This window comes from Notamacropus eugenii, chromosome 2 (genome assembly GCF_028372415.1).
Source record: "Notamacropus eugenii isolate mMacEug1 chromosome 2, mMacEug1.pri_v2, whole genome shotgun sequence".
In the NCBI taxonomy this organism is placed as follows: domain Eukaryota; kingdom Metazoa; phylum Chordata; class Mammalia; order Diprotodontia; family Macropodidae; genus Notamacropus; species Notamacropus eugenii.
Genome location: NC_092873.1, coordinates 259840378 through 259866919, shown reverse-complemented (window position 1 = coordinate 259866919; position 26542 = coordinate 259840378). Strand labels below are relative to the sequence as shown.

Here is a 26542-nt window from a genome sequence, read left to right as displayed (position 1 = left end):
CATGTGTGGCCCTTTGACTGAATCCAAACTTCACAGAACAAATCCCCTTAACAGAAGAATCTGTTCTATAAAACTTGGACCCCACTATCCTGAAGAAATATTTAATCAACAAAAGACTGTAGAAAGAGAATCTATTCTAAATCTCCCAGCCCACCCACAAATACACCCAAAAAACTAAAATTACTTGCCCCTGGCTGTATCACAGAACCATGATTGAAATCTGGTATTCTCACTCCCTGTCCCACGCTTTTACTACTGCGCCTGGCTACCACACTAAATTTGTCAAGTCTCAAACTTCCTATAATTCAAATATTTTCTTTACACATGGTAAATAATGATTCCTAGTTGTATTTTGCTAATCATCCAAAAACTTTTGCACAAAATTGTGCTCATTATAATAGGGGGGAGGTTAAACAGCAACTTAGAAGTCATTTACTTTACCCCCACCCCCAGTAGTAACACTTCCTTTTAAGGAATATAATTCCCTTAACTTAAATCACCAAGTAAGCCATTTGTCCTCATCCAAAAAGAGTGACGTTTTGGATTTCTGTACTTTTTGACATGTATATCTGTAGAATATAAATCAATGGAGGAGAAGCTCATTGTCAGCTATGTTTCCAGCCAACCATCTAGGCCCAAAGAGACATCATATCAGAGTCCATGCCTCATGAAACCATCACCTGTATCTCAGGCATCTAGTTTCATAGCAATGGAGTCCTGAAAACCGACCCCAGTTAGGAATGTCTTCATGTGCAAAGTTCTCACTGAAGATGTGGTTAGGCCTTACTCTGTTATATTTAGTTGATTGATTAATTCAATAAGATTCACTTGTTTCAGGGGCAGGTCTTACACTAACTTTTATGTATGTCTTTCTCCTCTGTGGCTGTACACTGGACCTTTTGACAATGCTAGTGCTGTAATTCTACCATACCCCCCAAAATAATATACTTTTTTCTGAGCACAAATGGATTAGTATAAAATTGTTTAATGTGCTCTCTCTCCTAGGAAATTTTGTTTTTAATGAGGAACCAGCAGGACAAGGAACTCAAAGGATTGACTAGCAGTAAAATTTAAGACCTTCTGAAACCTCTCTGGTAGCAGCAGGACCTGGTATCTCTGAAATAAAATAAATTGTGTTGACCGCCTAAAGTCAATTTAGACTCTACTGCAATGATTTGTTTCCATTTGTCTGCTCATCAAATAAGAATGAGATTTAAATTTGACTCTTAGGATTCTGGTCAGCTATTTTCAAACTTTGAGCATTCAATGCTTACATAAAACCAAATTTGTTGAAAATCAACTGATTAAGCCTTTTTATCATTCTTCCCAAGGAAAATCCAAAATCCTATTTCTCCCTCTCCATATCTTTCCTCATTATTCTTTCCATACTTTCCAACAGCACTCCCCCTATCCTCTAGCAGAATGAGAGGCTGAAGAAAATATTTTCCCCTTACCTTTCATACTAACTGGGCAAGCATGCATCTCTGCATCTCCTTGGTCTCTTGCTTCCTTCCTGTTCAGGTGACTTTCCATACCCTCACAAAAAAATATGGATTCATTTGCAAGGCAATATTGATTTGAATAACTGGAACATTTATTGAATTTTTCCTCCTTTCCTCCTTCTAAATCCAGTAAACCTCTTAGAGTTTTGTTTCCTTCAAGACTGTTGCCCCTACATGTTCTTTCTTTGACTCTCAAACAATGTGAAAGTTTTTGTTTTTGTTTTTAACAATACCCTTGTCAGGTCTTATAAACATTAATACATTAATATCACTACTTAGTCATTTCTCCTATTTAGCTGTTATTTACTGTTCTTATCTTTCTTGTTTTGAACGGTTTATCTATTGAATATATTGATCTCTGTTTTTCTTTTGGACTAATACCTTAAATGCCTCTATATGTTGAAAGTCCATTTTTTTTTAAAAAAGTGATTATTAGGAGGATTGCATTTTGCAAGGTATATTATTTTGCAAGTACAATCAAGTCTCTTAAACTTTTCAAAATGTCACATTCAAGTATTTCCTTTGAATCTTCATAGATAAAGTACATCCCTAGGCTATGAAGATGGATTTTCTTTGATGACTGAAAGCCTTTCTCTTGGCTACTTATAATATTTGTTGTTGCATCTTGACTATGGAATTTCTCAGCAGTTTAAATTAAATTCCCTTTCTAGGTGATCAATGGATCCTAATGATCTGTATTTTGATTTCTAAGAAGGAGGTAGGGAGCTTTGTGGAGAAGTGATTATCATAGTACCTGGTACAGGAAGAGGGACGCCATCAGTACAGTTTACTTAAAAGCTGAAATCTTATAGTTCAAGGAAAGAAGACATTCATGCTGTGGAAAGGTGGCAAGACCATGAGTGCTTTGAACAGAGATTTGGGTACTGTGTGGACAAAACTTGTCAATAGCATGACCATACTGGAGACCATGCATGACCTTTTCCTATATCCTAGGCTGTTGTTCTTTTTGAAAGTCTGTCCTTAATTTTCCCATCTGAATGCCATGTGGATGACTAGAGCAATCTCGAAACCCTAGGGTTCCAGCACTGAAAGCTATGTCTGCTTTGTTGCAGGAAGGGGGAAGGCACCTCCTCATTTTAGAGGTGTCGATCTTAAAAATATTCCTTTCCCAGACTACTCTGATTAGAATAAGGGATAAATTTGCATTTAGTTAGCAGTGGTTTTGAGTACATATCTATATTCTTTTGCTGATTTGTGTTCGATTTTAATTGTTTTACTTTAAAAGTGCATGTCTCAAATTTCCAGCCAGAAGACAGAGTAAGAATCTACTTCTCAGCAAAACTTGTGCTCCTGCTACCTCAGAACAAGGAATATAACCAAAAAAGGTAACAAGAATAGAAGCTAGAAAATGCATCCACCAAAACATAAATTATTGCACTATAACAACAGAAAGCTATACAAAGGACCTGCTCTCAAATATCACATCAGTCATACACTGAACATGATAAATGCTGGAAGACAGCTGGCTTTTGAGTTTTTGTTCTGCCTTCTATCTTGTTTCTGCAATCAGACTCCCATCTTTGTACCTTCAATGGAAAGAGAGTATTGAACTCATCTATTCCAGCAATGGAGAGAACAGGCAACTGGCAGACAAAGATTGGGAGACATGCAACAGTGCAAAGTTGGAAAGAGTAGAATTAAAGGAAATTGCTAGCAGGAAAAGGAAGTTTTATAAATCCATCTGTGTTCTTCTCCTCATAAAGTTTCCATATATCAGAAATATAGTTATCCCCTCACAAGATCATTAAAGCCACCAAATCCTTTTGGTATGGATGGGGGGAAGGGAGAGGACAGTGATGTTGGAAGGACTATACAGTGAGGGAGCCTGGTACAGTACTACTCAGAACAGAAAAAAAAAAGGGCAGAAGGGAAGAAATCTAAAAAAAGAAAGGTTGGGGTTAGCCTCAGCCCCTAAAGAGATAAACCAACAATGAACTTAACAAAGTGGAGGAAAAACAGTCATTTAGTTTTGAAAAAGGATGGAAAATAATAGTTTTGCCATGAGTCATGGAGACCCCAAAACTCCCTATAAAAAAAGAAAGCTTGGACATTTTATAAAATTCCCAGAGAAAATGGAAAAGTAAGAAAACCCAGAATGATTAGGAAGGGAAATAAAAAAAATATATTTTTAAATGATTAAAAGAACATTGAGAATAAGGCAGAATTTAAACAGAGCTCTCAAAGATGAAATTAGTAAGACAAATAAATGATTAAATGATTTAGAAAATTAGATGGAGAATTTCTCCAAAACAATGGATCCTGTGAAAAATAAAATCAGTTTAGAAATGCAAAGGTGAAAGAAATATTTTATAAGATAATAAAAAGAGGACAGCATTGGAAGAACTCATACATTCTGTTCAAGCCCAAGCAAATGACTTTAAAGAGAGGATCAAAAAAGACATTGAGGTTCAGATTTAATGAAAAAGTCTGAATGGCGTGCCTCATGAAAACATTAAATTGTCCATAAATACTGAAAAGATAAGGAAAAACAGACATAATTAGGATCCATTGATCATCTGTGATGTGAATTTAAATCACCAGGAACTTCTGTGGTTAAAACTAAGAATTTCAGTATCAAAGCACAAATGTTATAAGTAGCCTAGAGAAAGATTTTTGGTCATTAAGGAAAATCTACCTGAATAGCTTAGATATTCTTCATCTCTGATGATTCAAAATTATATAGAATATAATAGTCTAAAAAATAAAGAAGATTAGATTGTATCCTAAAATAACATCTTACAAAGTGGATCCTAATAACCTTTTTAAAACTAGACTTTCAACAAAAAGGAGACATTCATGTTATTAGTCCAAAAGGAAAAACCGAGGAGATCAATATATTCAATACAGAAACCCTTCAGAACAAGAAACACAAGAAAAGTAAATAACTGTTAAGTAGCAGAAAAGATTAAGCAATAAAATCATTGTACTAATGTTTATAAGACCAGACAAGGCTATTATTATTTTTAATGCAAACTTTTATACTGCTTAACAGTCAAAGAAAAAACATAGGGGTGAAAGTCAAGGAGATAAAAATCTAAGTTTATTTGATTCAAAAGGAAGAATTTGTTTCAGTGACTAAAACCCATATTGCCTTGTAAATGAATACATGTGTACATATATGTGTGTATATTTGTGATGGTATGAATAACACAGAGGAAAGTCACCAGGACAGAGAGAAGGCAAGAGACAAAAGAGATGCAGAGAAGCATACTTCTGTGTTAGAGTTTGAGAGGTAAAGTAGAAGGGTCTTCTTCAGTCTCATATTTTGCCAGAGAAGAGGGGGAATGCTATTGAAAAGTATGGAACAAAAAATAAGTAGGAAAGATATGGGAAGGGAAGAACAGGATCTGGGACATTCCCTAAGAAAGGAAATGATGGGGGAGATATTAATATGCATTCACATGGGGATGAATGGAAAAAAAGTAACCTTACAATGGACTTTAACCAGGGGGAGAGAGCACTTTATCCCCTCCTTAGCATAAGGATCATGCTTCCCACAATGGTATTCCACCCTTAGGAAAGGAGATTACTGGTCCCCTAAGCTCCCCTACTATGGAAGATGAATTTATTTTAGGAAGATAAAACACTAGTCTTAAGATTAGCTAGCCTTAGGATGGGCAAATGGTAAAAGTAAAGTCACAGAGAAAGTCTTTCCCCTCTGTCAAGGGATATGTATATTGACACCCAGCTCATCACATTGCCTCCAAGAATAAGACTACACAGAATAAGGTACTTTAAAAGATTTTTTTTTTATTAGGGGAGAGAGGAGTGACTACTATCTGCAGACAAACAAAAACAAATTAGCAGAGATAAAAAATTCCTATCTTTCAGAAACCTATTTTGTATGAGGAACAAAAAAAGGGGGGAAAAATCATGTAAGTATAAGACCTATAAATGAAATAATGTATTTCAGAATAGTGTAGAAGAGAAAGGAATTAAGAGGGAGATAAAATAAATGAATACTTCCCTGAAAAGGATGCTACAAATGAAATTTACTAAAGTTGATAGTAGGTGAGGAGGGGTGGTGGTGGCACAAACAGGATGCTCAACTCTTAGGGAAAGAGTTGGTCTTAGGGAAAGAAAGGTCAGGGAAAGAAAAACTTAAAGGAAAAATATTAGAGTAACAGTTGAAATAAAGTCAAGGTTAAGAAGAACAGAGAGGTTATGAGAAGAAAGTAGAAGGAAATTGGATCAAATTGGTGTAAGCAAAATTAACCACAGAGACAAAATGCTGGCTTAAAAGAAAGAAAAAAGGAGTGATTATACAAAAAAAAAAAAAGTAGAGAGGAAAAATAAAACCTAACACCATAATCTTAAATGTTAACTTTCCAATAAAAGGAAATATAAAAGAAACCTCAACTATTAACTACTTACAAGAAGATTAAGACTTAAAAAAAAGTAGGGACGCATACAATGTGTCATAATGTCAGGTAAGGCAGCAATAAAAATTGACAATATTTTAAGAGATAAATTATACTATACTTAAAGGAATTATAGTCAATGAAATAAAATCATTATTGAGTATATATGGACCAAATGACAAAGCCCAGTGGCTTAAAGGAAAAATTACAAAAGACATTGAGAGTATCACAATAATTGTGATAGTCCTGAATATTCATCTTTCAGAGCTGGATAAATTCAACAGATAAAAAGAAAAACAGAGGTGAGTTGATTTTTGTTATTTTCTGAATGAGAATATAAAAGAATATAGACATTTTCAGCACTAAAAAGTATCTTTACAGAAATATATCATGAATTAGGGCACAAGGAAATTGTAAATATAAATAGGAAGAAATCTTAAGCATAACTTTCAGGCCAAAGTACTATATAATATAGCAGTCAATTCAAGGAAAATAATCTAAAGATATAGACCCAACTGAAAACTAAGTAAAATGCATAAATAATGAGTTGGTCAATGAAGAAATCACAAATACATATATTTAATGGAATAATAACAGTGGGATAACATTAACATTTTGGGGATGAAGCTAAGGCAATCCTCAGTGGGCATATTTCCTGAAATATATTAACAAAATAGAAAAGTGAGGACTAATGAGCTCAACCAGAAAATGAGAACATTAAAAAAAAAACCCAGAACAAACACAAAAGAAGAAATCTTAAAAGTTCTAGTTGAATGAGCAGAAAGACAATAAATGAAAAGCAAAAACTTGATATGATTAATAAAACAGTTTAACAACACTACAAAATAAACTGCTAGCTAATTTGATTAATAAGAAAAGAAATAAAAAATCCTATTAGTCAGTAGTAAATTAACTAATAAAGCCAAATCTTTATTAAGTGCCTCCTGTTTTTTAGCCCAGGCATCTAGGGGGTACATTGGATAGAGTTCCACCCTGAAGTTAGGAAGATTCATCTTCCTTAGTTCAAATCTATCCTCAGACACTTACCTAGCTGTGTGACCCTAAGCAAGTCATCTGTAAAGTGAACTGGAGAAGGAAATGTCAAATCACTCCAGTATCTTTGTCAAGAAACCCCAAAAAGGGAGACAAAGAGTCAGACATGACTGAAGGAAATGAACAACAAATTTTCAGCACTGTGCTAAATGCTAGGTATTTAGAAAGGCTAAGTCCCTATTTTCCAGAAGTCTGTAACCTAATGCTTGTCATGCAAACCACTATGTACAAATATGATAGAAATAGGATAAATTGTGGGTAATTAGGGGGGAAGTGCTAAGATTAAGGCTTCTTGCAAAAGATGGGACTTTAACTGAGATTTGAAGGAAGCCAGGAAAGCTAGGAAGCAGTGTGTTCCAGGTAAGGAAGACAGCTAGTGAAAGTTCTTTGAGCTGGGAAATGAAGTATTGTGTGGAATAGCGAAGAAGTCAGTATTGGGAGAATGCAAACTATGTAATGGGGAATAAGGTATAAGAAGAATAAAAAAGTAGGAATGGGTCAGATTACAAAGGGCTTTTACAATCAGAAGGTTTTATATTTGACTCTGGAGGTGATAATGAGCCACTGGAGTTGACTGAATAGGGTGGGTGGGGGGGTGACATGGTCCATCTTTTTTTAGGAAGATCAGGTTGATAGATGTCTATAGTGTGTAGAATGAGTAGAATACAGAATACATAGTGAGGAGAGACTTGATGCAGATAGACCAACCAGCAGACGATTACAGTCGTTCAAGGGTGAGATGATAAGATGGCAGGGGTAAGAGGAAAGAAGGATGCATACACAGGAGATGTTACTAAGGTGTCATTGATAGAACTTGACAACTGCTTGGATATAAAGGGCAGGGGAGGGTAAGAGAGTGAGCAGGGTAAGAGAGTGACATCTAGGTTGCCAGCCTAGATAGCTGTGAAGGTACTGGAACCCTAACTAGAAATAGGGGATGTTAGAATGAGGGAAGGGTTAGTGCAGAAAGAAAAAAACCAGCTAATTTGGAATATGTTAAATTTCAGATTTCTTCAGAATACCTAGTTTGAGATGTTCAATGGAAGTTGGAGATGAATAACTAGAGGTTAGGAGGGAGGTTAGGGTTGGACAAGTACATCTGAGTCATCTGCATAGAGATGATAATTGAAATCATGGAAGCTGATGAGATCACCAAATAAATTAGTAAAGAGGAAGAAAAGCTCCTGGACCCAGGACAGAACCTTGGGGAAGGCCCATTGTTAGCATGACCAGGATGCAAATACAGCAAAGGAAACAGAAAAGGAATGGTCGGATAGGTAGGAGGAAAACCAGGAGAAAATTGTTATGAAAACCTATAAAGAGAGAGCAATGAGGAGGGAATGATCCACAGTTGTCTATGGCTGTAGAGGTCAAGAAGGATTATTAGTGACTTTAGAGCAGATTCAGTTGGATAATGATGTCAGAAGTTGGATTTTTAAAAATGAAGAAAATAAGATGAAAGGATGATAATGAGAATGAAATTATTTAATTGGGTGTTTTTTTTTAAAGAATAGGAAGAACATGGACACTTTTGTAGGCAGTAAGAAACAACTGGTAAACAGGAAGTGATGGATGATTAGTACAAGAGTAGGATGATGAAGGGGCAGGAGTAATCTGTTAGAGGAGATAGGATGTGATGGTGTCTTAACAGGGAGAAGGACTGTCTCTTCATGTGAAACAGAGGTTAAGGATTAGGTAGTGGGAAGAAGGCATCTGGATGATGTAAGATGAGGAACAGGGGAGAAGAGGGAAGTCTCTGTGAATGCCTTCATTTATTTTGAGTGAACCACCAGGAAATGTTCTCTGTCAAGAGAGCAGGAGGAAGAGAATCTATGGGAAGTTTGAAGAGGGATGAAATGATTTGGAAAAGCTTCTGTGGTGAATGGGACATGTTGGGAGGCATAAAGGATTGCCTTGCTGCAGTGAGGGCCCTGTTGAGACTATGTAACAAACTTGTAGTAGATCCTGTCAGCAGTATTTAGGATTTTTCTCCAGCTTTGTTCAGTAGGATATAAGTAAGAGCAATAGCGATGGATGTAAACCAATGCTGGTATCTTGCATCATAAGATCATTGAAAAGATAAGGGACAAGGGACTTGGGAGAAAAAGATACTGTAGAGTTGATTGGGTTCACCAAGGATCAGGAGAATATAACCAGTGCAATGGTGATGGCCTGGTAAAGAAAGGAGAGGTAAAGGGACTAAAGGTCCTGGTGAAGGCAAAACACAGGATTTGGAGTTGCAAGAGGGAGATGTAAAATAACAACAAATGGTAGTCACATAAAGGGCTTTCAGAGTTCATGAGCATGGAGGTGAAACACTTGTTGGTGATGGCAGGATCAAAAGGTATAACCATCTCTGTGAGTAGCTGAGGTGGGTGGAGGAGTAGGTTATGAAAATGAGCAATTTGAGGAACTGAGAAGTTTAGGGTTTTAAGCAAATATCAATATTTATGTTGAAGTCCCCTAGTATAAAGGCAGGAATTGTGGAGGAGAGAAGGACTTTGAGCAAGATGAACTCATTGAGGAGAGAAAGAAAATCCTGAATGTCCATGTAAGTTCAGTAGTTTCAGTAGTGTCCAACTCTTCACGACCCCATTTGGGGTTTTCTTGGCAGAGATATTGAAGTGGTTTGCCTTTCCTTTTCCAGCTCATTTTATAGATGAGGAAACTGAGGCAAATAGGATTAAGTGACTTGTCTAGGGTCATACAGCTAATAAGTGTCAGGCCAGATTTGAACTCAGGAAGATGAATCTTTCTGATTCCAAGCCCACCATTCTGTTCACTGCCCCACCTAACTGCCCCACATATCTATAGATGATTGCTAATAAAGACTATCTATATATAATTGCTGTGTGAGTTCATCCTTCACTACTGAAGAAGACCATGCCATAAGAGAAATAATGATATGACTTGCACTTGACTTTGTTTTGAGTGAGGGAGGGCTGTGCAGGTCACCAGCTTCACTTCTCCTCTAGAGCCACCTGAATCCAGTGACCAGATATTCATCAGGATGACTGGAGATGACCCAGGATGAGGCATTTGGGGTTAGGTGACTTGCCCAAGGTCACACAGCTAGTGAGTGTCAAGTATCTGAGGTGAGATGTAAACTCAAGTCCTCCTGACTCCTGCACTGGTGCTCTATCCACTGCACCACCTAGCTGTTCCCATATAATTACTACTACAATCTTGAATGAGTAATAAATGGATGCATGAACTTCAGAAAAGATGAGTAGTTACTGGAAACTACTATATAGAATTATGTTCTAGCCAAACTTAGAAGTTAAAGAATATGGATTCTTATCTACAAAAATATAAAGGAGTATATTAAGAAAATAAGAAATAGAGATTTTAGATAATCCTGAGAAATCAAGGAAGTCATAAATAAATTAACAACAAAAGAGAGGAAACTGCTAAAGTAGATTTGCAAGTAAACTATATTAAATATTTAATTTAAAAATGTGAATGTTTCAAAAATTACCCTCAAAAATTTAGAACAAGAAACCTTACCAAGCTCCTTTGTGAGAAAAAATACAGTTCTGATTATACTCAAACCAGAGAGGGACAGATCAGAGAAGGAGAGATACATACACATATATATGCATACATATATACATGCTTACATATACACATACATGCATGCATTTGTAAATGTGTATAGAGAGAGAGACAGACAAATAGAAACTGCTATCTTCCCATCCTGAGAGTGAGAGGAATTGGTATCTGAGCTGGGGAAGGTTTTTTTGCTTCATGAAGAGTTTTGGAGTAGAGTCTGCAACAGAGCAAGAGAGAAAGGGGAAGAGTTGCTGGCAAATAATGGAGTGTCCCATGATATTGGCTCCTCTGAATGCAAAATTAAAAATAAGTTGCTGATACAATTAGAGCTTCTCTTACTCTCTTCTTTGCCTCTTAAAAGAACTTTGATGAGGCTGATTGGAATAGACTGAGACTGTTATCTGTGATCATCACTACAGGGCCTATGGAAAAGCTGTGAAAAGTTTAACTCCCCCCATAACTGTTGCTGGCATACACTTTGTCTATGATTTTAAAATTTAATTAAACTTTTCATATTATAATTTTACTTCTGAAAATGAGTAATTACAACTTTTTTGTGCTGTATGTATTTAATCATCTTTACTTGGAAGGTCTGATCTGAAAGAGATAATCTTATGGTTTTGATTACTAATAATATTTCCCTAAAGGTAGTATTAAATAGGATCAAATTTTAAAAAAATAATCCTAATTTACAAATGTCAGAGGTCCTTTTTTTTTCTATTTCGGGTAGGGCAGGTGCTATTAGGTCACATAGCCTCATTCATTCCTTCCTCTTTCCTCCCTGTTCTCTGCAGGGATGGAATCAAGGGTACAGAAGCTGCCCAATATTAGCTTAGATAGGTATAGTCAGTCTTGGCTAGTTAACTCCCAAATTCTGAAGGTTGGAGGGAAAGAGCCATCACATAACAAAATCTTGTCTCACAGTGCCACCTAGTGCAACAAAAGACTTTAGACTCTGAAACAAGCTACCTAATCACTAAGTTAAAAAATCAAGCCCACGAACATTTATTAAGTGCTTATTATATGACTAAATATATACAGATTAGTTAGAGGTAAACCTAGAGGAAAAAAACATTAAGAGGAATAGGGGGAATTTTTCTATGGAACGGATTTTAACTGGTGCTTGAAGGAAGCAGAGAAGAGGAAAGAGAGCACTGCAGTCAGGGGGACAGTCAGCGAGAATGCACAGAATCAGAAACTAGAATGTTGTGCTCAAGGAACAGGGTATAGGAGAGGAGGTTATAATATAGTTATGGACACAAGACCAGCTAATACATGAAATAATTGTATTTGACAGTTTAAAAACTTCATTTGGATTAAATAAAATCAAGTATGTAAGATTCTAATAAAGGAATGTTATATATATATATATATATATATATGTATTATGTGTGTGTGATCTATTATTATCATTTTCAGATAATTTTTCTCCTGAGAGGATTGAAAGGTGAAATACTAAGTCTCGGGATTGGAGACACAGAAAGAGAAGAGGGACTGAAAGGAGGGGAGAGTATGCCAGAGGATTGGGAGAGGTGACAAACTTTGCTTCCTTCACGCTTTTTACCTAGGGCTGCCCCTGAGCAGATGACTGGTCTCACCTCCGAAAGGAATTGACTGTGCTGCTAGATCTTGTGAGGAAACCCTTTTCCTGGCAGACAGTGTTGACGCACCAGAAGAAAGAACAGTAAAAGCAGATACTGGAGGTGGAGTATGGCTAGCCTATGATGCTCATTAAGAGAGATGGATATTTCAGTAGGAGGGAGGGCATAATTAAAGGACTACCAGGTTACTATGGAGGAAAGGGCTAACAGTCAGCATTATGATTCAGATTTCAAAGGAATCAAAGAAAGATTCATTCATTCATTCAACAAGCACCTATTAGTTGTTTACTGTTTGTAAAGCACTAGGCACTGGGAAATCAAAGTAAAAAATAAAACAGTTCCTACCCTCAAAAGATTATTTTCCATTGGGGTAGTTCACAAGTATATCTACATAGAAAATCAAATACAATATATATTGTACATAACAATGTCTCCTGTTGCTCACTTTTCCCTACCACCAAACCAGTGGTCACATGGATTCTAATTCCATGAGAGGAAGAGGGGAAAACTGACCCAAAGGAATCCTTATCTTTCTCTTTGGCTCATTGTTCTGGCCCCAGAACTTAGCTGTGACTCAGGTATAGATTTTTCCCAAATTTGGGGAAATAGATGCCCAACTCTCACAAAAATATTCAACATATAATAATAGTTTCTAAGTAGCTTTCATTTAAAGGACTCACCTGAGCCCCTGAATGAGCAAATTCAGAATCAAAAAGCCCATCCTCAGTGTATCCCCTTCTGCTGCTACTCCGCTTAGGTAAAGACTTTAGGGCTACTAAATAAACATTTTCTTTATTCTACATTCACCTCCACCTCCACAATCTAAACAACTTGTAGCAATATCAAAGAGACTGAGCAGATCAGTAGAGATCTTTTACTCTCCCGTGACACGGCTTTCTTCCTTCAGTAGCAACAGCAGCAGAAGCAGCCCAGTCATCTCCCTAAATTGCAGATCGTGGATGAAATCTCTGTGGGAGGCGAGTGCCTCAGTCTCTTTGGAACTATTAAATTCAGAATTACTCATGAGGTAACCCCCTAGGCTGGAAGGGTTCATTCTCAGGATCACATCTTTTCAACTTCTGCTCAGAAAAGGAAAAAAGGCAGATAGGAAAGTTGGGAGTCTAGGAAACAACCTGATGCAGAGAAGGGAGGGGGGGTGCAGGTGAAAAGGAGAAATTCTTCCCTCCTCCCCCACCTAACTGCAGAGTTCTGGAAGCACAAGGGAGATAAGCTCATACTGTTTCAGGAATATTCTAATCATATATAATAATAGAGGTATGACTCTTCTAATGAAAGTAAGTCTCCCTGACTCTCAGTTAGCATTTACCTAGGAGGAAGTCCAAGTCACTAGAGAGGAATTCCCAGTGTCCTTTAAGTAAGGAGAGGGTTAGGGTAATTACTGTACTGGGAGGTCTCCTTCTGACAAAGGCCCATATCCCATAATCCCATTCTGGCCATTTTGTTATCTGCCTGGTTTCTGTGGAGTTGGATCAGCTTCTTTCAGTGCTAGAACTATATTATCCTGCAACAGATCTAAGGAAATGTATCTATTTAAGTTTGGAGCTCCTGCCCTGAGCCTGAGTTGTCTTAAATTGAGGTCTGAATGTGTACTTACTTAGCCCAATGTAATTCTACTAGATCTCCCACCACACTTCACAGATCATCTTCTCATCTGCCTAGCTACTAAAGGGGTACCACTGCACACCCTTTTTTAAAAAATCACCTATTGCCTCATAAAAGAACTGATCCCCAGGACCTTATACCCCCAAGACTACTACTCTGCCACAGTAGTTATCTCTTCTTATTAGAATATAAACATCCGCAGAGCAAAAATTGTCCTACTTTTAGTATCTAGCTAGTAGTAAGCCCTTAGATGAATGGTTTTTCATTCATTCATTCATTTATACATGCATTCATTCATACATGCATGCATTCATTCATTCATTCATACATTGTCAAATTAATGAGATCCTAGGAGAGTTTTTGGAAGTGGAAAAGAGGGAAAGAACTCCCTCCCTAAAGCTATTCTTAAACCTTAAGAATGCAAATTGTAACTCTCTAACTCAATTATCTCTACTTTGTAGCCCTATAGGCAGTCCAGGAGGTAGGAGAGAGAGGAAGCTTTAGCTTCCACTTTTGCTTTTAGCAGTTTAAATTTTGCCTTTCCCTTTCTGAGTAGGTGTAAACTCTCCTGGAAAACCTCTCATTTTCACTTCCACAAACAATAATAAAATGCCTGCTTTATTCAAGGCATTTTCCTCTACCATCTTCCTCCTCTAACATATGGAGTTGAAAGGATAGTAAGATGTTCTCTGGAGTGCCTTGAGTTCCTTAGACATAATATGAGAATTTCCACAAACCCTGGAATCAGACCACCTGAGTTCAAATTCCATTTTGATGGATTAGACCTAAGTGACTGCAGCAAGTTATTTAACACCTTTAGCCCTCAAAATAATAGGAGTTTGCATAATTCAAAATTATGCAAATAAATTGTGCCTCTAGATACTTTCCTGTTCTAGAGCAATAATTCTATGATCTTAGAGAGTCTAAACTTTGCAAGGCACTGTGAGAGGTACTGGAGGTACAAAATTGAAACAGGAGATTTTCTGCACTCAGGAAGTGTATATTTTTACTGGAGGATGTGGTTTATTTATTTCCAAAAGTTAGATGCCAATTTTATTCACAAATCTGTTCTTTAATATAGAAAAGCAGAATTTAGAGTTGGACAGGATCATGTTTTCTAACCTGATTTTTCAAATGAAAAAACTGAAATGTCAGAGAATTCCAGGGCTTTGCTCATGGTCACACTTGCATAGTGTTGAGAGTTAGAGTGCTGGGACCCCAAAATAGTAAACATATGGGTCTTGCCTGAATGAATTTGACCCAAACCTTCTTTCAGCCAAAAAAACCCAAAGTTTATTAAAAATCTACCATATTGGCTGGACTCTTACAGAATCTTAGCATTGGCTAGACTCGAGAAAACTGAACATAATGCTAATGTATGTGGGCCAGATTGAATCTGAGTACTTTTATGGAAGCCAAGATGGATCTTATATACAGAAAGACTGTTGGAGGGATCTAGGGTTGACCAAGTAGTTTAGGGTGGTTGGAAGAAGGGGTTTGGAGAGGATCTTGATGGGAGTGGCCAGTAATGTGGGGTAACTAGAGGTGGGATGCCAGGAACCAAGAGAGGATTAAGGGTGGGAAATAGCTGAAGGAGGTCTGGAGATAACAGAGAATGTAGGGTTAGGCTAAATTAAGGGCAAAAGAGATGTGTGCCTAGTGATAAAGAAAGGCTTATAGCCTCAGGTGATTTCCAGATCAAGTGGGGAAATTCAAAGAGAGTTCAAGGTGGGGTTTTCCAGGGCAAGTAGACAATAGGACCCAAATTCTTTTGGGGCTAGGGGCAAAGGTCTCTGCTTGTGCCTCTACCACCATCATTAGCAGAATATAGGTTTCTGACATCAATCGGAATCAATTTTCCACTGGACCAGTGGTTACTAATTAGTGATTCTCAAACCTCTTGGGGTTTGCAGTAATAATCCAAGTAGTAGTTTGTGCTTTAAAAAAAATCATTAATCATTAAATCAAAAATCATTAATGGTGATATGGATACAAACAGTGCCCTAATAAAAATAATATTAAGGATTGACTTTGTGAAGTCCCTAGTTTATTTTCTAACCTGAAGGTCCCCTAAAGTCTCCCCTTACCCCAAAATTTCCCCTTATCCTGGACCATAAAATTTCTTATTTCCACCCCTCATCCTGAAGAATGGGATTTCCTTATCTCCTTTATCTTGTATCACACTTAGTCCTGATCCTGTGTCTTTATTTTGCAAGATTTACCCCAGATCTCCAACCCCTCTAAGGAAACCCTAGTTATCCTATATAAGTTTGACCCTTTTCCTATATCACTGCCTTTATTTAGCTCTTTGCTAAATCTCAGGCTCTCTGCTTTTGCATCAATAAAGCTCCTAATGGCTACAGAGAAGGCCTAAGTCGATTCATTCACATTTTGAACCAGCTTTCCCATCTCTCTCTTCAACAATGGTAGCTTAGGTAGTAAATAATTTTTAAAGAATATTATAAGTATTATATTAAATGACTCTGAGGAATCACAAAACATTTTGGTTTTGATGTTATTACTGTTAGTATTATGTTGTTGAAAGAGGTTAGTGGAACAAAAATTGTTGTGAATCATTTTTATTGTCCGGCTGTTCCAGGCATGTCTGACTCTTTATGACCCCATTTTTGTTTTTTCTTGGCAAAGATACCAGAGTGATTTGCTGTTTCCTTCTCCAGCTTATTTCACAGATGAGGAAACTGAGGTGAACAGTATGAAGTGACTTGACCAAATTCACATAGCTAGTCTGTGAAGTGTCTGTGGTCAGATTTGAACTAAGGAGAATCAGTCTTCCTGACTTTGCTCTGGCCTTCTATCTACTGCACCACCTAACTGCCCTGTGAACAGTTACACTAGCTACATTTAGTCTCGTGCCTCCCCTTTCTAAATTAGCCATGTCTCCTCATCGCATTCTTGTGAAGAGGTGGCTAGATGGCGCAGTAAATAGAGCACTTGGCTTGGGGTCAGGAAGGTCTGAGTTTAAATCAAGACTTGAACATGTACTAGCTCTGTTACCCTGGGCAAGTCCCTTAACCTCTTTCTTCCTCAGTTTCCTCAATTAACCATAGGTCTAATAAGATAAATGAGTATAATAATAATACTATAATAGCTCTACCTCCCAGGTTTGATGAAAGGATCAAATGAGAGAACATCTCCAAAGGCTTTAGGCACAGAGCCTGACATATAGTAGGTGCTTAGTAAATTCTTTGTTTCCCCCTGCCCTCTCCGCCCCCCCACCCCCGCCCTCCCTGCTTTGAATCCAAATTCAAAACCCGAGGTAAGATGTTACTTTAAAAAAAAAAACATATTGTTATTGATTGGATATCTACAGTGGCTCCCAGAAAGGGGAAAATGGGAATGGATGAAAGGATGATTCATTAAGTGCAGTTTTCAGGATAGAAATCAACTATAAGTTCTATAAGGTCTCAGAGATAAAATTCAAAGACCAATTCAACACATAGTTATTAAACAACTTTTATGTACAAGGTACTATACTGGGGGTGGGTGGAGATGGGATATGAAGATGAAGAAAGAAATGATACAATCCCAGGCATCAAGCAGCTTACATTCTCTTTGCAGAAAGGGCAAAAAGGAAAAGCCCAAGGCCAGTAGTTTTCAGTTTGGGCACTGAGGATTCATGATGAAAACATCTAAAACTGGAGGGAGGGTGGGGGAAGTAAAGCAGTGCAGTGCTTCTGATATTGCAAACGTTTTTAGATATGCATCTCAAAAATAGCTCAAAAGATGTCCCCTTGCTGTCTTCAATGAGGGCAGGTTGAAAGTCAGTTTTGCTTTCCTCTAACCCAGTGTTATGACCCTGGTAATCCATGGCAAACACTTAGGGTCAAACAAAACTTATATTATCAAAAATCCCCACAACCTTGTAAAAGTAACCACTCCTTTTCTTTGCTTCTTGTTCCTCCCTTCTCCAGCTCCATGCTCCCAGTCTCCTGAATTGTTAGTATAACAGGTGCTGAGACCCTGGAAAGCAGACAGGTAGGAGGCAGAAAATGGTATTTTATTTGCTTTTCCATGTAAGTATTTGGATTGGGAATCACCATCTTAAACAATTGCATTTTCAAATAGATTTACATATGAATATATTTTTAAACTAGGAATTAAAGAAAACAATCGTTTCTGTTTGTCCAGTGGTAACAAAGAAGTGCCATTGTTTTCAATGAGTAAATAATAAGCTCTAAGTATAAAATTATTTGTTAACTCATTTCCACAGGTGGGTTGGTTATAACTTGAACTTCTTGTATTGTCTTTGTGGAGAAGATGGAGAAATGTAGGCAGGACGATAGTGCAGATAGGTGAATTCAGGGAACTGTGCTTGATGCTGGAGACCAAACCAAACCATCCCTACTCTCAGGGCAGGGAGTAGAGGACAAGAAAGTCAAACCAAACTGACAACAAAAGTAGATTACAAAGTACCTTCTATAGGAAAGATACCAGCCACTGTGGTTGGACTTGCTTTAGGAGGTGACAAGTGAGCCATTTTTTGGGGGGAGGAGTGCTAGGTGTCTGGGTCTCTATCGCATCCAACTTGCCAGCCACTCATGGCCTTGATCTCACTGCTGATTTTCACAGTTTTGACGGGTATGCTTTGTTTTTTAGATCTGCAGTGAATCCCTTCTTAGGTCTCATGCTTCCAAATACTCAATAAAAGTGTAGATACTAGATGGACTTGCTGTTCAGAACCCCCAAACTCAAACAATACAACAGCGTCAACCTCCTCTGTAGCAGGGATTACAGACATGAACCTCCTGGCCCAAGTCAAACTGAAGGAAGCTAGGTATCTCAGAAGGCCAGGAGGAGGAGGGGGGTTCCAAGCCTTTGTAAAAGAGATGAGAGGTGGGATATTATGTATGGGGAAACAATGTCTAGGTCAATTTACCTGGGACATAGATTGCTTGAAGGACAGTAATATTCCATTAACCTGGAGGTATAGGTTAAAGCTCAGTTTTTTGAAGGGCTCTAAATATCTGACAGAACAGTTTGTATTTTATCCTAGAGCAGTGTTTCATAGGCTAGAGTACATGGACCCACAAGGGATTTGTAGATGAATTTCAAGGAGTCTGTGAACTTGGATGGGGAAAAAAAAATGTCTCTTTATTTTCACTAACGTCTAACAGAAACTTAGCATTTCCTTCAATAGTGAGTGTAGGTAACAAAGATTATACTGAGAAGAGGTCAATTAGGTTTCACCAGATTGCTAAAGGGGATTCATGACACATGGACATTTAAAGAACCCTTTTCCTCAGGAGAAAAGGGAACCCTGCAACTTCATAAACACATAACAATGTGCAGATCTGTGCTTCATAAATATTATTTTGGCATCCCTGTAGAGGATGGATTACCAAGAGAAGCAACTGTATGCAGGGAAATGAGTTTGGAGGCTATTAAAATAGTCCAGGAAAGAAGTCATGAGGTCAGGTTGTGCCTGCGTGAGTGGACAGATGTAAGATATATTGTTATTTTAATGGGAGAGAGAGCACTAATGGAGGGCTGATCATGGCAAGGGGGTGGGTCACCTCTTCATTAGAGACTGGAATAAATTAGGAGTGATTGAAAAGGAATTTTCAGATGAAGAACAGAGGGAAGAACATGGTCCTTTATTTTCTCAATTAGGTAACAGGTGAGATTTTCTTTTGAGAGGGAGAAGGGAGGTGGAGTAGAAGACTTGGGTCTAATACACTATAGTGTAAAGTCACACTGTGGAGGGTCTGAGAAATAGAGTCCATTAGGAAAGAAATGCCTTGCAGGGTGAAGGTCCAGCTGAAATTAGAGAATGTACACTTGCAGTGAATGTAATCGACATGGTTGTATGACTTCTATCGGCACTTACCAGGATGTTGAGGAAGGGGGGAGGTGGTTTTCAAATCTTGCCTCTTACGTTTAGTAGTAGTGTGACCCTAGGCAATTCATTAAAACTCTCTTGGAACCTCAGTAAAACAAAGGACTAGAACTAGATGCTCTCTAAAATCACTTCTAGCTATGCAAATAGTATTGGGCTTGTATTCATGAAACCTAAGTCCAACTCTTGGCTCCTATCATAATCTTCAATTTTGTCACACATAAAATGAGTGCCCTCAGGGTCGTAGGCAAAGTACTTTGTAGACTTTAAACCTAACGTTTTTATTATTAATATTAAATGTGTCTTACTATGTAACTTTAGATGGTAGCTTTTCATATTTCTTTGTTCTCTTTTGAACAGTCTGCCTAAGGATGAAAAATTCTACAAGACTGACCCCCAGTCAGGGGTGGAAGCTCTCAGGGCTTCTAAATGAACTACAACGAGTCCATCGAGATGATGTTAAACTTTATACCTCAGGACACCTGAATCCCAATAAACTCTTTAATCCCAATAAGCCCACATGTTTCTGGTCTGGTTCCCTTGGGCCAATTAGCAAAAGGACTGTATCAAAAGATCAATATGATGAGAAATCAGCAAAGATGGAAGATGCTTTGTCTGAATTCACCATTAATACAGCTCTGGTCTCAGAAGCTTCTGATCGTCCTGGTTTCTTGAAGACTCTGGAAGCTCAACAAACTGGCTTGCTTCCTAACCTTCTGATCTCTGATATAGCACTTGAACAAAAACTGAAAGAAGACAGAAAGAAACTACACGATGAAATGTTTAAAAAAGATCTGAAATTGCCAGAGCTCCGACTACTGAAGTATAAGTCAGGCAAAAATAGCCGCCAGTGTCTTTCTTCTTCTACAGACGAATACCAATTTATTAGCTCCTATTTGTCTGGTGTGACTAAAAGGGATAAGTTTCTTAAGTTTCTGCAATTTGAAAAGGATGTGGTTGCCAAGCAAGATCTTGTGGAAAATGATTTCACTGGGGCTAAGGTAGCAATAAGCCATGAAAAGAAGTTGGAACAGGTAAGGAACATTATCATGTGCCACTTTGGCATCACTCTAAAGCTTTAGAATAACTTATACCTATCTGATTCTGGAAATTAGACTAAGTCTGACATTTGCTAGCTATGTGATGATGGGCAAGTCACTTAACCTCTCTTTGTGTCAGGTTTTTCATCTGGAAGTAATGGAAATAATAATATTTATAGTCCCTATTTTGCAGAGTGGTTAGGTTCAGGTGGTGGATATAAAAAGACTTCTGAAATTTAAAGGTGTTATATAAATTCCACCTCTTCTTATTATCCTCTCCCCCTTCTTGTTTTTCCTGGTTTTTGTTGTTATTCTTTTTGATTCCTCTTCCTTTTTTCTTCCCCCCCCCCCATTTCTTCCTTCTCTACTTCCTTCTCCTCCACCACTGCCACCAAATAAAATGAGTATGGAATGCATACCTGTATTGATGGCTGCTGAATAAGCTTTCAGACCTTTCTCACGTGATGTTCATTAGCAATATCTTCAATTATCAAGAACTCAGAAGACATAGGGTAGCATTTGGATTATTTTCAAAAATACCTTATGCTCCAATTTCTTTCATTTATGAAATGAATCCTTGTGGTTGATCAAGAAGCATTTATTAAGTACCTACCATATACCAGGCACTGTACTAGGCTCTGGAGATACAATGACAAATAATAAATGATACTTGCTCTTAAGTACCTTATATTCTAACACCAAGCAATGTCAATTCCTTTTACTTCAAATCATTTAATGATTTTAGTCCACCCTATCTCACCCTGCCAAAAAGTTCTGGACTTGAATTTCTGTAGCAGTGACTCAGTCATGACCCATATATTTAGGACTTGGTGCTCAGAAGATTGAATTGATCCATTATCATTGATTTATTTATCCTATTTATGATCAATTGATTTTGTCCTAATTTTTCTGTCTCTGTACTTGGTTCAGAATTCAGCTGATATGTTTCAGGTTAGGTTTAAAAATCCAGCTTTCTTGCTAATCACTGATCTATTCTTGCCTCGAGGAATTTAGTTGACCTTGAGGAATGCATGTGAATTGGAAATTGGGTCTTATATCTTTACACCACCAAGCTATCCTTCAGTGATGTCTGGCTTGCTGTCCAAAAGTCTGACTCACTATCTTGACCCTGGACTCTGAAGAGAGAAGGAAGGGGTCATTGCTAGCCCCCATTGCCAAACTTCCAACGGATTGTTAGAACATTGAAGAACATTAGCTCTATAACCAGTTATGTTGTCTTGAATCTCATGATATCATCTACCCTGTTTTTGTTCTGTACTTCCCAAAACCTACTAAAGTGGAACTTTCCTTTTGCTCAGGGTCTTTGGCATAAATTGAGGCAAGTCATTGACCCATTTATTGACAGAGAGAGTGCCCCTGTTAATAAATATTATTCTGCTCAAATATATATGTGTATATATATATATATATATGCAATAGTGTACATATTGTTAAGTTTGGAGTCATTACAGACTTGATTTAGTAGCTTCTGCAGTGTTCAGGAACTTAATGCAATAAGCATAGTTTTATCCACAAAATGGTGTCTCTGGAGCATCTCATTATTTTACAGGGAATCTCTCTTCCTTTTGGACTTTGTCCTGGACATCCAAAATAGTAATGGCAAATACCTTTCTCTGTTTTATGCCTCCCTTGGTATTAATAATCAAAAGATCACTGAACATTGTCATCTCTTACCCCATATTTAATGAATCTGGTATGATTTTGACCTATAAATAGGAGAAACCTTCTTGGAAGAGAAACTTAAAGGTAGTATTTTGCTCTAACAAATCACATTCTTTTTAATAGTCAATAAACAATAAGCATGGTGGCCTCTTGTATTATCTACAACTTTCTATTCATGAGATTCAAATTCTACTTCTAATATGTACTAGTCCTGTAACCAGGAGGAGGTTTATTACTCTCTCTGAAAGTCAGTTTTCCAGTCTAGCAAATGGAGATAAAGACAAATGTAGAAACAACTTCAAAGGGCTATTGTGAGAATCATATGAGATAATCTTTGTAAAATACTTTAAAACTTGAAATAATATATAGACATCTTCCATTATTGTTGTCATCACAATTATTAGTACCGATTGTGTGTCTATATAGACATAGTCTGCTGTAGATTTTCATTTTTAAAAGTCTAGATGTTGGTGACAGAAAGAAAAAAATACTGACAAGTCCTCAAGGGCTTTCATTCTTCCAAAAGATACAACATAGACATATGATGTTTGAGGAACAAGAGAGCACTTTTACAAAATGGGATTGTGGGGGCAGGGAAGACCTCATGGCAGGCACTGGCACTTCAGTTGTGCTTTGAAGGAAGATAAGGATTTTCAGAGTCAGAGATCAGCAGGAGTTTATTCCAGGCACAGATGATGACCTCCATCTAGTTTGAATAGAACATGGCATATATGTAAGTTAGGTACTATGAAAAAGGACCAGAAAGGTGAGTTGGAATGAAATGGTAGACTTTAAATTCTTTGCTGAAGGATTTGTATTTTGCTTCAGAGACAGCAGTCAATCTGCAATGTGGTAGAAAAAAAGAGGATTAAGAAATATTGAGATGTAAGACTTCACTTGAGGAGCATTAGATACTAATAGTTGAATTCAGAGCTGATTAACTTTCCAGAGCTACAGTCATTCATATTTTTATGTCAGCTTGGTAGATGGTGTTTAGTAGAGTACCCCAAGGACTCTGTTGTTCAACACTTTAGTTAATTGGATAAAGCATTGATGTTATACTTTGCAAATTTAAATATGACATATAGTTAACAAAACTAGCTAACATTTTAGATAAGAGAATCCAAACGACATCAAAAAGTTGAAATGATTAGCTGATTCCAGTTAGTAGGTATAAATGTACATTCTTATATATATGTTCAATAGATCCATTTTGTAATACAAAATATGGAATGTTATTGTTGGATAGCAACTAATTAAAAAAAAAAATTTGGTCATTCTAATGTAAAGCAAGCTCAATGTAATTCAGCAGTGTGAAGTGGACCCAAGAGAGTTAATAGTATCCCCACTCCAGTCGAATAAACATTTATTAAATGCTGGTGACATGCCAGATACTGTGCTAAGCTTTTGGGATACAATTTAGAAAGAATAGTCCCTGCCCTCAAAGAGCTTGCAATATAAAGGGCAAATCAACACACAAAAAGATGCAGGAAAGAGGGGAGGGGGGAAGACACTGGTGCTGGAGCATCTTTTTCCATGGAATTGAAACTTGGCAGGGGAGTAGATGCAAAGTACAGTGAGCTGAGAGTCCAGTTTCTATAAAAGAAGGCATTGTGAAGAATTTGATATTCTGCCATCTAACCCTCCAGAGGGGAGAGGAGGCTAAGAGACGGGGTGTCAGGCTGAGTTAGCAGAATGCTAGTGAGTTTAGAAGTGATGAGCTTATCCTTGGAGGGGTAACTTGTTCCTTGGAGTTGAAATCAGACAGGGCAGCAGATGGGAAATACAGAGGTTGCTTTAAGAGAGAAATAATACCAAAAACTAGAGGGGTGATATGCTATATTTTCTGCAGACCTTGTACTGTGTTCCTTTCTTGGTGCCACCTTTTAAGAGGGCCATTGTTTTTCGTTGGAAATCATCCAAAGGAAGGTGATCAAATTTGTAAATTACTTCAAGATTATACTATATGGGGATCAGGGCATCTAGGTGGTGTAGTCAATAGAATGTTGGATTTGAAGTCAAGAAAACCTGAATTCAAATCTTACCTCACTTCTGGGCAAGTCACTTAACTTTTCTCAGCCTCAGTTTTGTCCTCTATAAAAGGAGGATAATACACCTACCTCAAAGGGTTGTGGTAAGTAACACATGTAAAGCATTTTGCAAACCTTAAAGCTCTATACAAACATTAGCTACTATCATGTGATGGAACTGGAAAAGTTTGAATAGAAGTATTTGAAGGGCTGCTGTCAAATGAAAGAAATCTTAATCTTCTTGGCTTTAGAAAGCTTGCCCTCAGAAGCCATAGGTAAAAGTTGCAAAGAGCAAAATTTCAGCTTTTTCTATGGAATAAACATCCTAACACTTAGTGTTAGCCACAAGTGGATTGGGCTTCCTTGGAAAGCAGATGGTGTCCCCTCACTATAGGTCTTTAATCAAGGGTGTCCTGGAGCCAGCTTATACTGATTCATGAGCTGACTGATAGATTTTTAGTGTGAGAATCAGAATTGGAAATCAGCAAATACTACAAATCAGGGTTTAATTTATTGTTTTATTGATTGTCTAGATAAAGTAATAGAGAAAATGTCAATAATTCAGATTAAATTTAAAAAAAATGCAGTACATACAGAATAGGTGGTTAAATATTTACCAGCACACTACAGCCTTTAAGCAAAACCACAGCATCAAGAATTTTATGAAAGGGTTTCTTTGTGAGGTGTGGGTTAGACTTCTTATTATGTCCTATTCAGTTCTGAAAAATTCTGTAAACAAAAAGGAGTCACTGAGAGTTTTTGAGGGAGGGAGTACAATGGGCAAAAATGTGCCTTAAAAATTAATTTAACAGCTATGTGGAGGAAGATCTGGTAAAGAGTGATACTGGAAGCAGAGAAAACAATTAAGAAGCCATGGCAATTACTTATGCAAGAAAAGATGACAAGGGCCTGAATTGGGGTAGGTAAATTCTAAGGGAAGTTGAGGATTTGAACTCTCAAACTGCGGTGAAGTACCCAGGGAACCAGGTGGCTTTGATTAAGATTGTTCAGGTGGTTGGCAAAGGACTTTGCCCTTTCCCCCCTAGTTAAAGGCATAAATCTGGAGGTTGGAGGCCAGGAAAGAGGAATTGTCTATACATGAAATAAATAAACTTGGATATGACATTTAACTGTGGAAATGGAGGTGGCAGGAAAATGACCTTGGAAAAAGATGGTGGAGGGATAAGTGGAAATATCTGGTGAATCATGAAGTAAGGGGAGAATATTTCTTCTGCTGGGAAACTAGGAGATCACAGGCAGTGCATATTACAGTGATTGGAAGGATAAATAGTGGAAAAAAAGTTTGTAGGGAAAAAAAGCATTCTAAATGAATTGCTAATTCTGATTTTCTTCAAGGAACTCCAGAAAATGCATGATAGTGCTACCCCGCAATTAAACAGACTGCATGTGTTTGGGAACATCTTTGAGGACATTTGTAACAGCTCTCTTATGTTTGGTGACCTCCTGAAGGAAGTGAAGGTAACATCATCTCAGATGTTTACATTTTAAAAAATTCCTTAATTTCCTGAATAGTACCCTTCCCCCAAAACCCCAATCAGAAGGGCCCATGTATTTTCACATGGCATAATCTAAATTGTAAGGCTCATGGTGATAAAGTAAATACTGACTTATGTCTGATTTCAAAGGACTAGCTTTCTAAATTTGAAGAGGTTTTAGCTGTTTGTTTTTCCTCCCTTCACCCATAGCAACTTTCAGAGATCATCAGTGAATTATACCTGGGTTGCAGTCTTCATTTGCACAAGTACTCACACCAATAAAATCACGTACTTCATATGGTATTGAAATATGAGCTAAAGAAATTGTAATTGGTTGTCATAGTTAAATATTTTTCCTTATGTTCAACAGAGAACCCTTAGATATGGTAATTTATTAATATTTCCTTGTTGCTGGAGATGAGTTAAGAATAAAAAAGTCCCTTTTTAACCCAAAGTGACTGCAGGATGCTCACTGCAGAAAATTCTAGGTTTTGTCATATGTCCACTGGCTTTGGTCTTGAGGCAAAGTAATTATATGAGGCATGTCTCAAGTTCTGTGGGCTCAACAGGACGAAGTATTAGGTCAGGAAAAACTGAAAATTTACGTTGGAGAAATGTCTTTTCAGGGACAAAGCATTTTTAAAAAAATTTACCCAAATAATTAAATGAAATGTTTAACAATAGGTCATAGACTGAAACATAATTTATTAAGAGTAGAAATCT

At 37.4% G+C, this 26542-nt stretch overlaps 1 protein-coding gene across 4 annotated transcripts in view; it reads left to right on the top strand.

Annotated features, from left to right (window-relative positions):
- Positions 1–26542, top strand: part of C2H6orf118 (chromosome 2 C6orf118 homolog) — a 72153-nt gene that overhangs the window by 1682 nt on the left and 43929 nt on the right. For 3 of the 4 annotated variants that reach the window (XR_011974698.1, XM_072643853.1, XM_072643851.1), the window contains exons 2-6: positions 2769–2848; positions 12058–12192; positions 17646–17709; positions 19931–20604; positions 25680–25802. Coding sequence is in view for 3 of the 4 variants with exons in the window: in XM_072643853.1 (XP_072499954.1) it covers positions 19942–20604; positions 25680–25802 (786 nt within the window). In the remaining variant the exon portion in view is untranslated. Of the gene's footprint in view, positions 1–2768; positions 2849–12057; positions 12193–17645; positions 17748–19930; positions 20605–25679; positions 25803–26542 lie in introns of all 4 variants that reach the window. The other variant, XM_072643852.1, reaches the window with a different exon arrangement.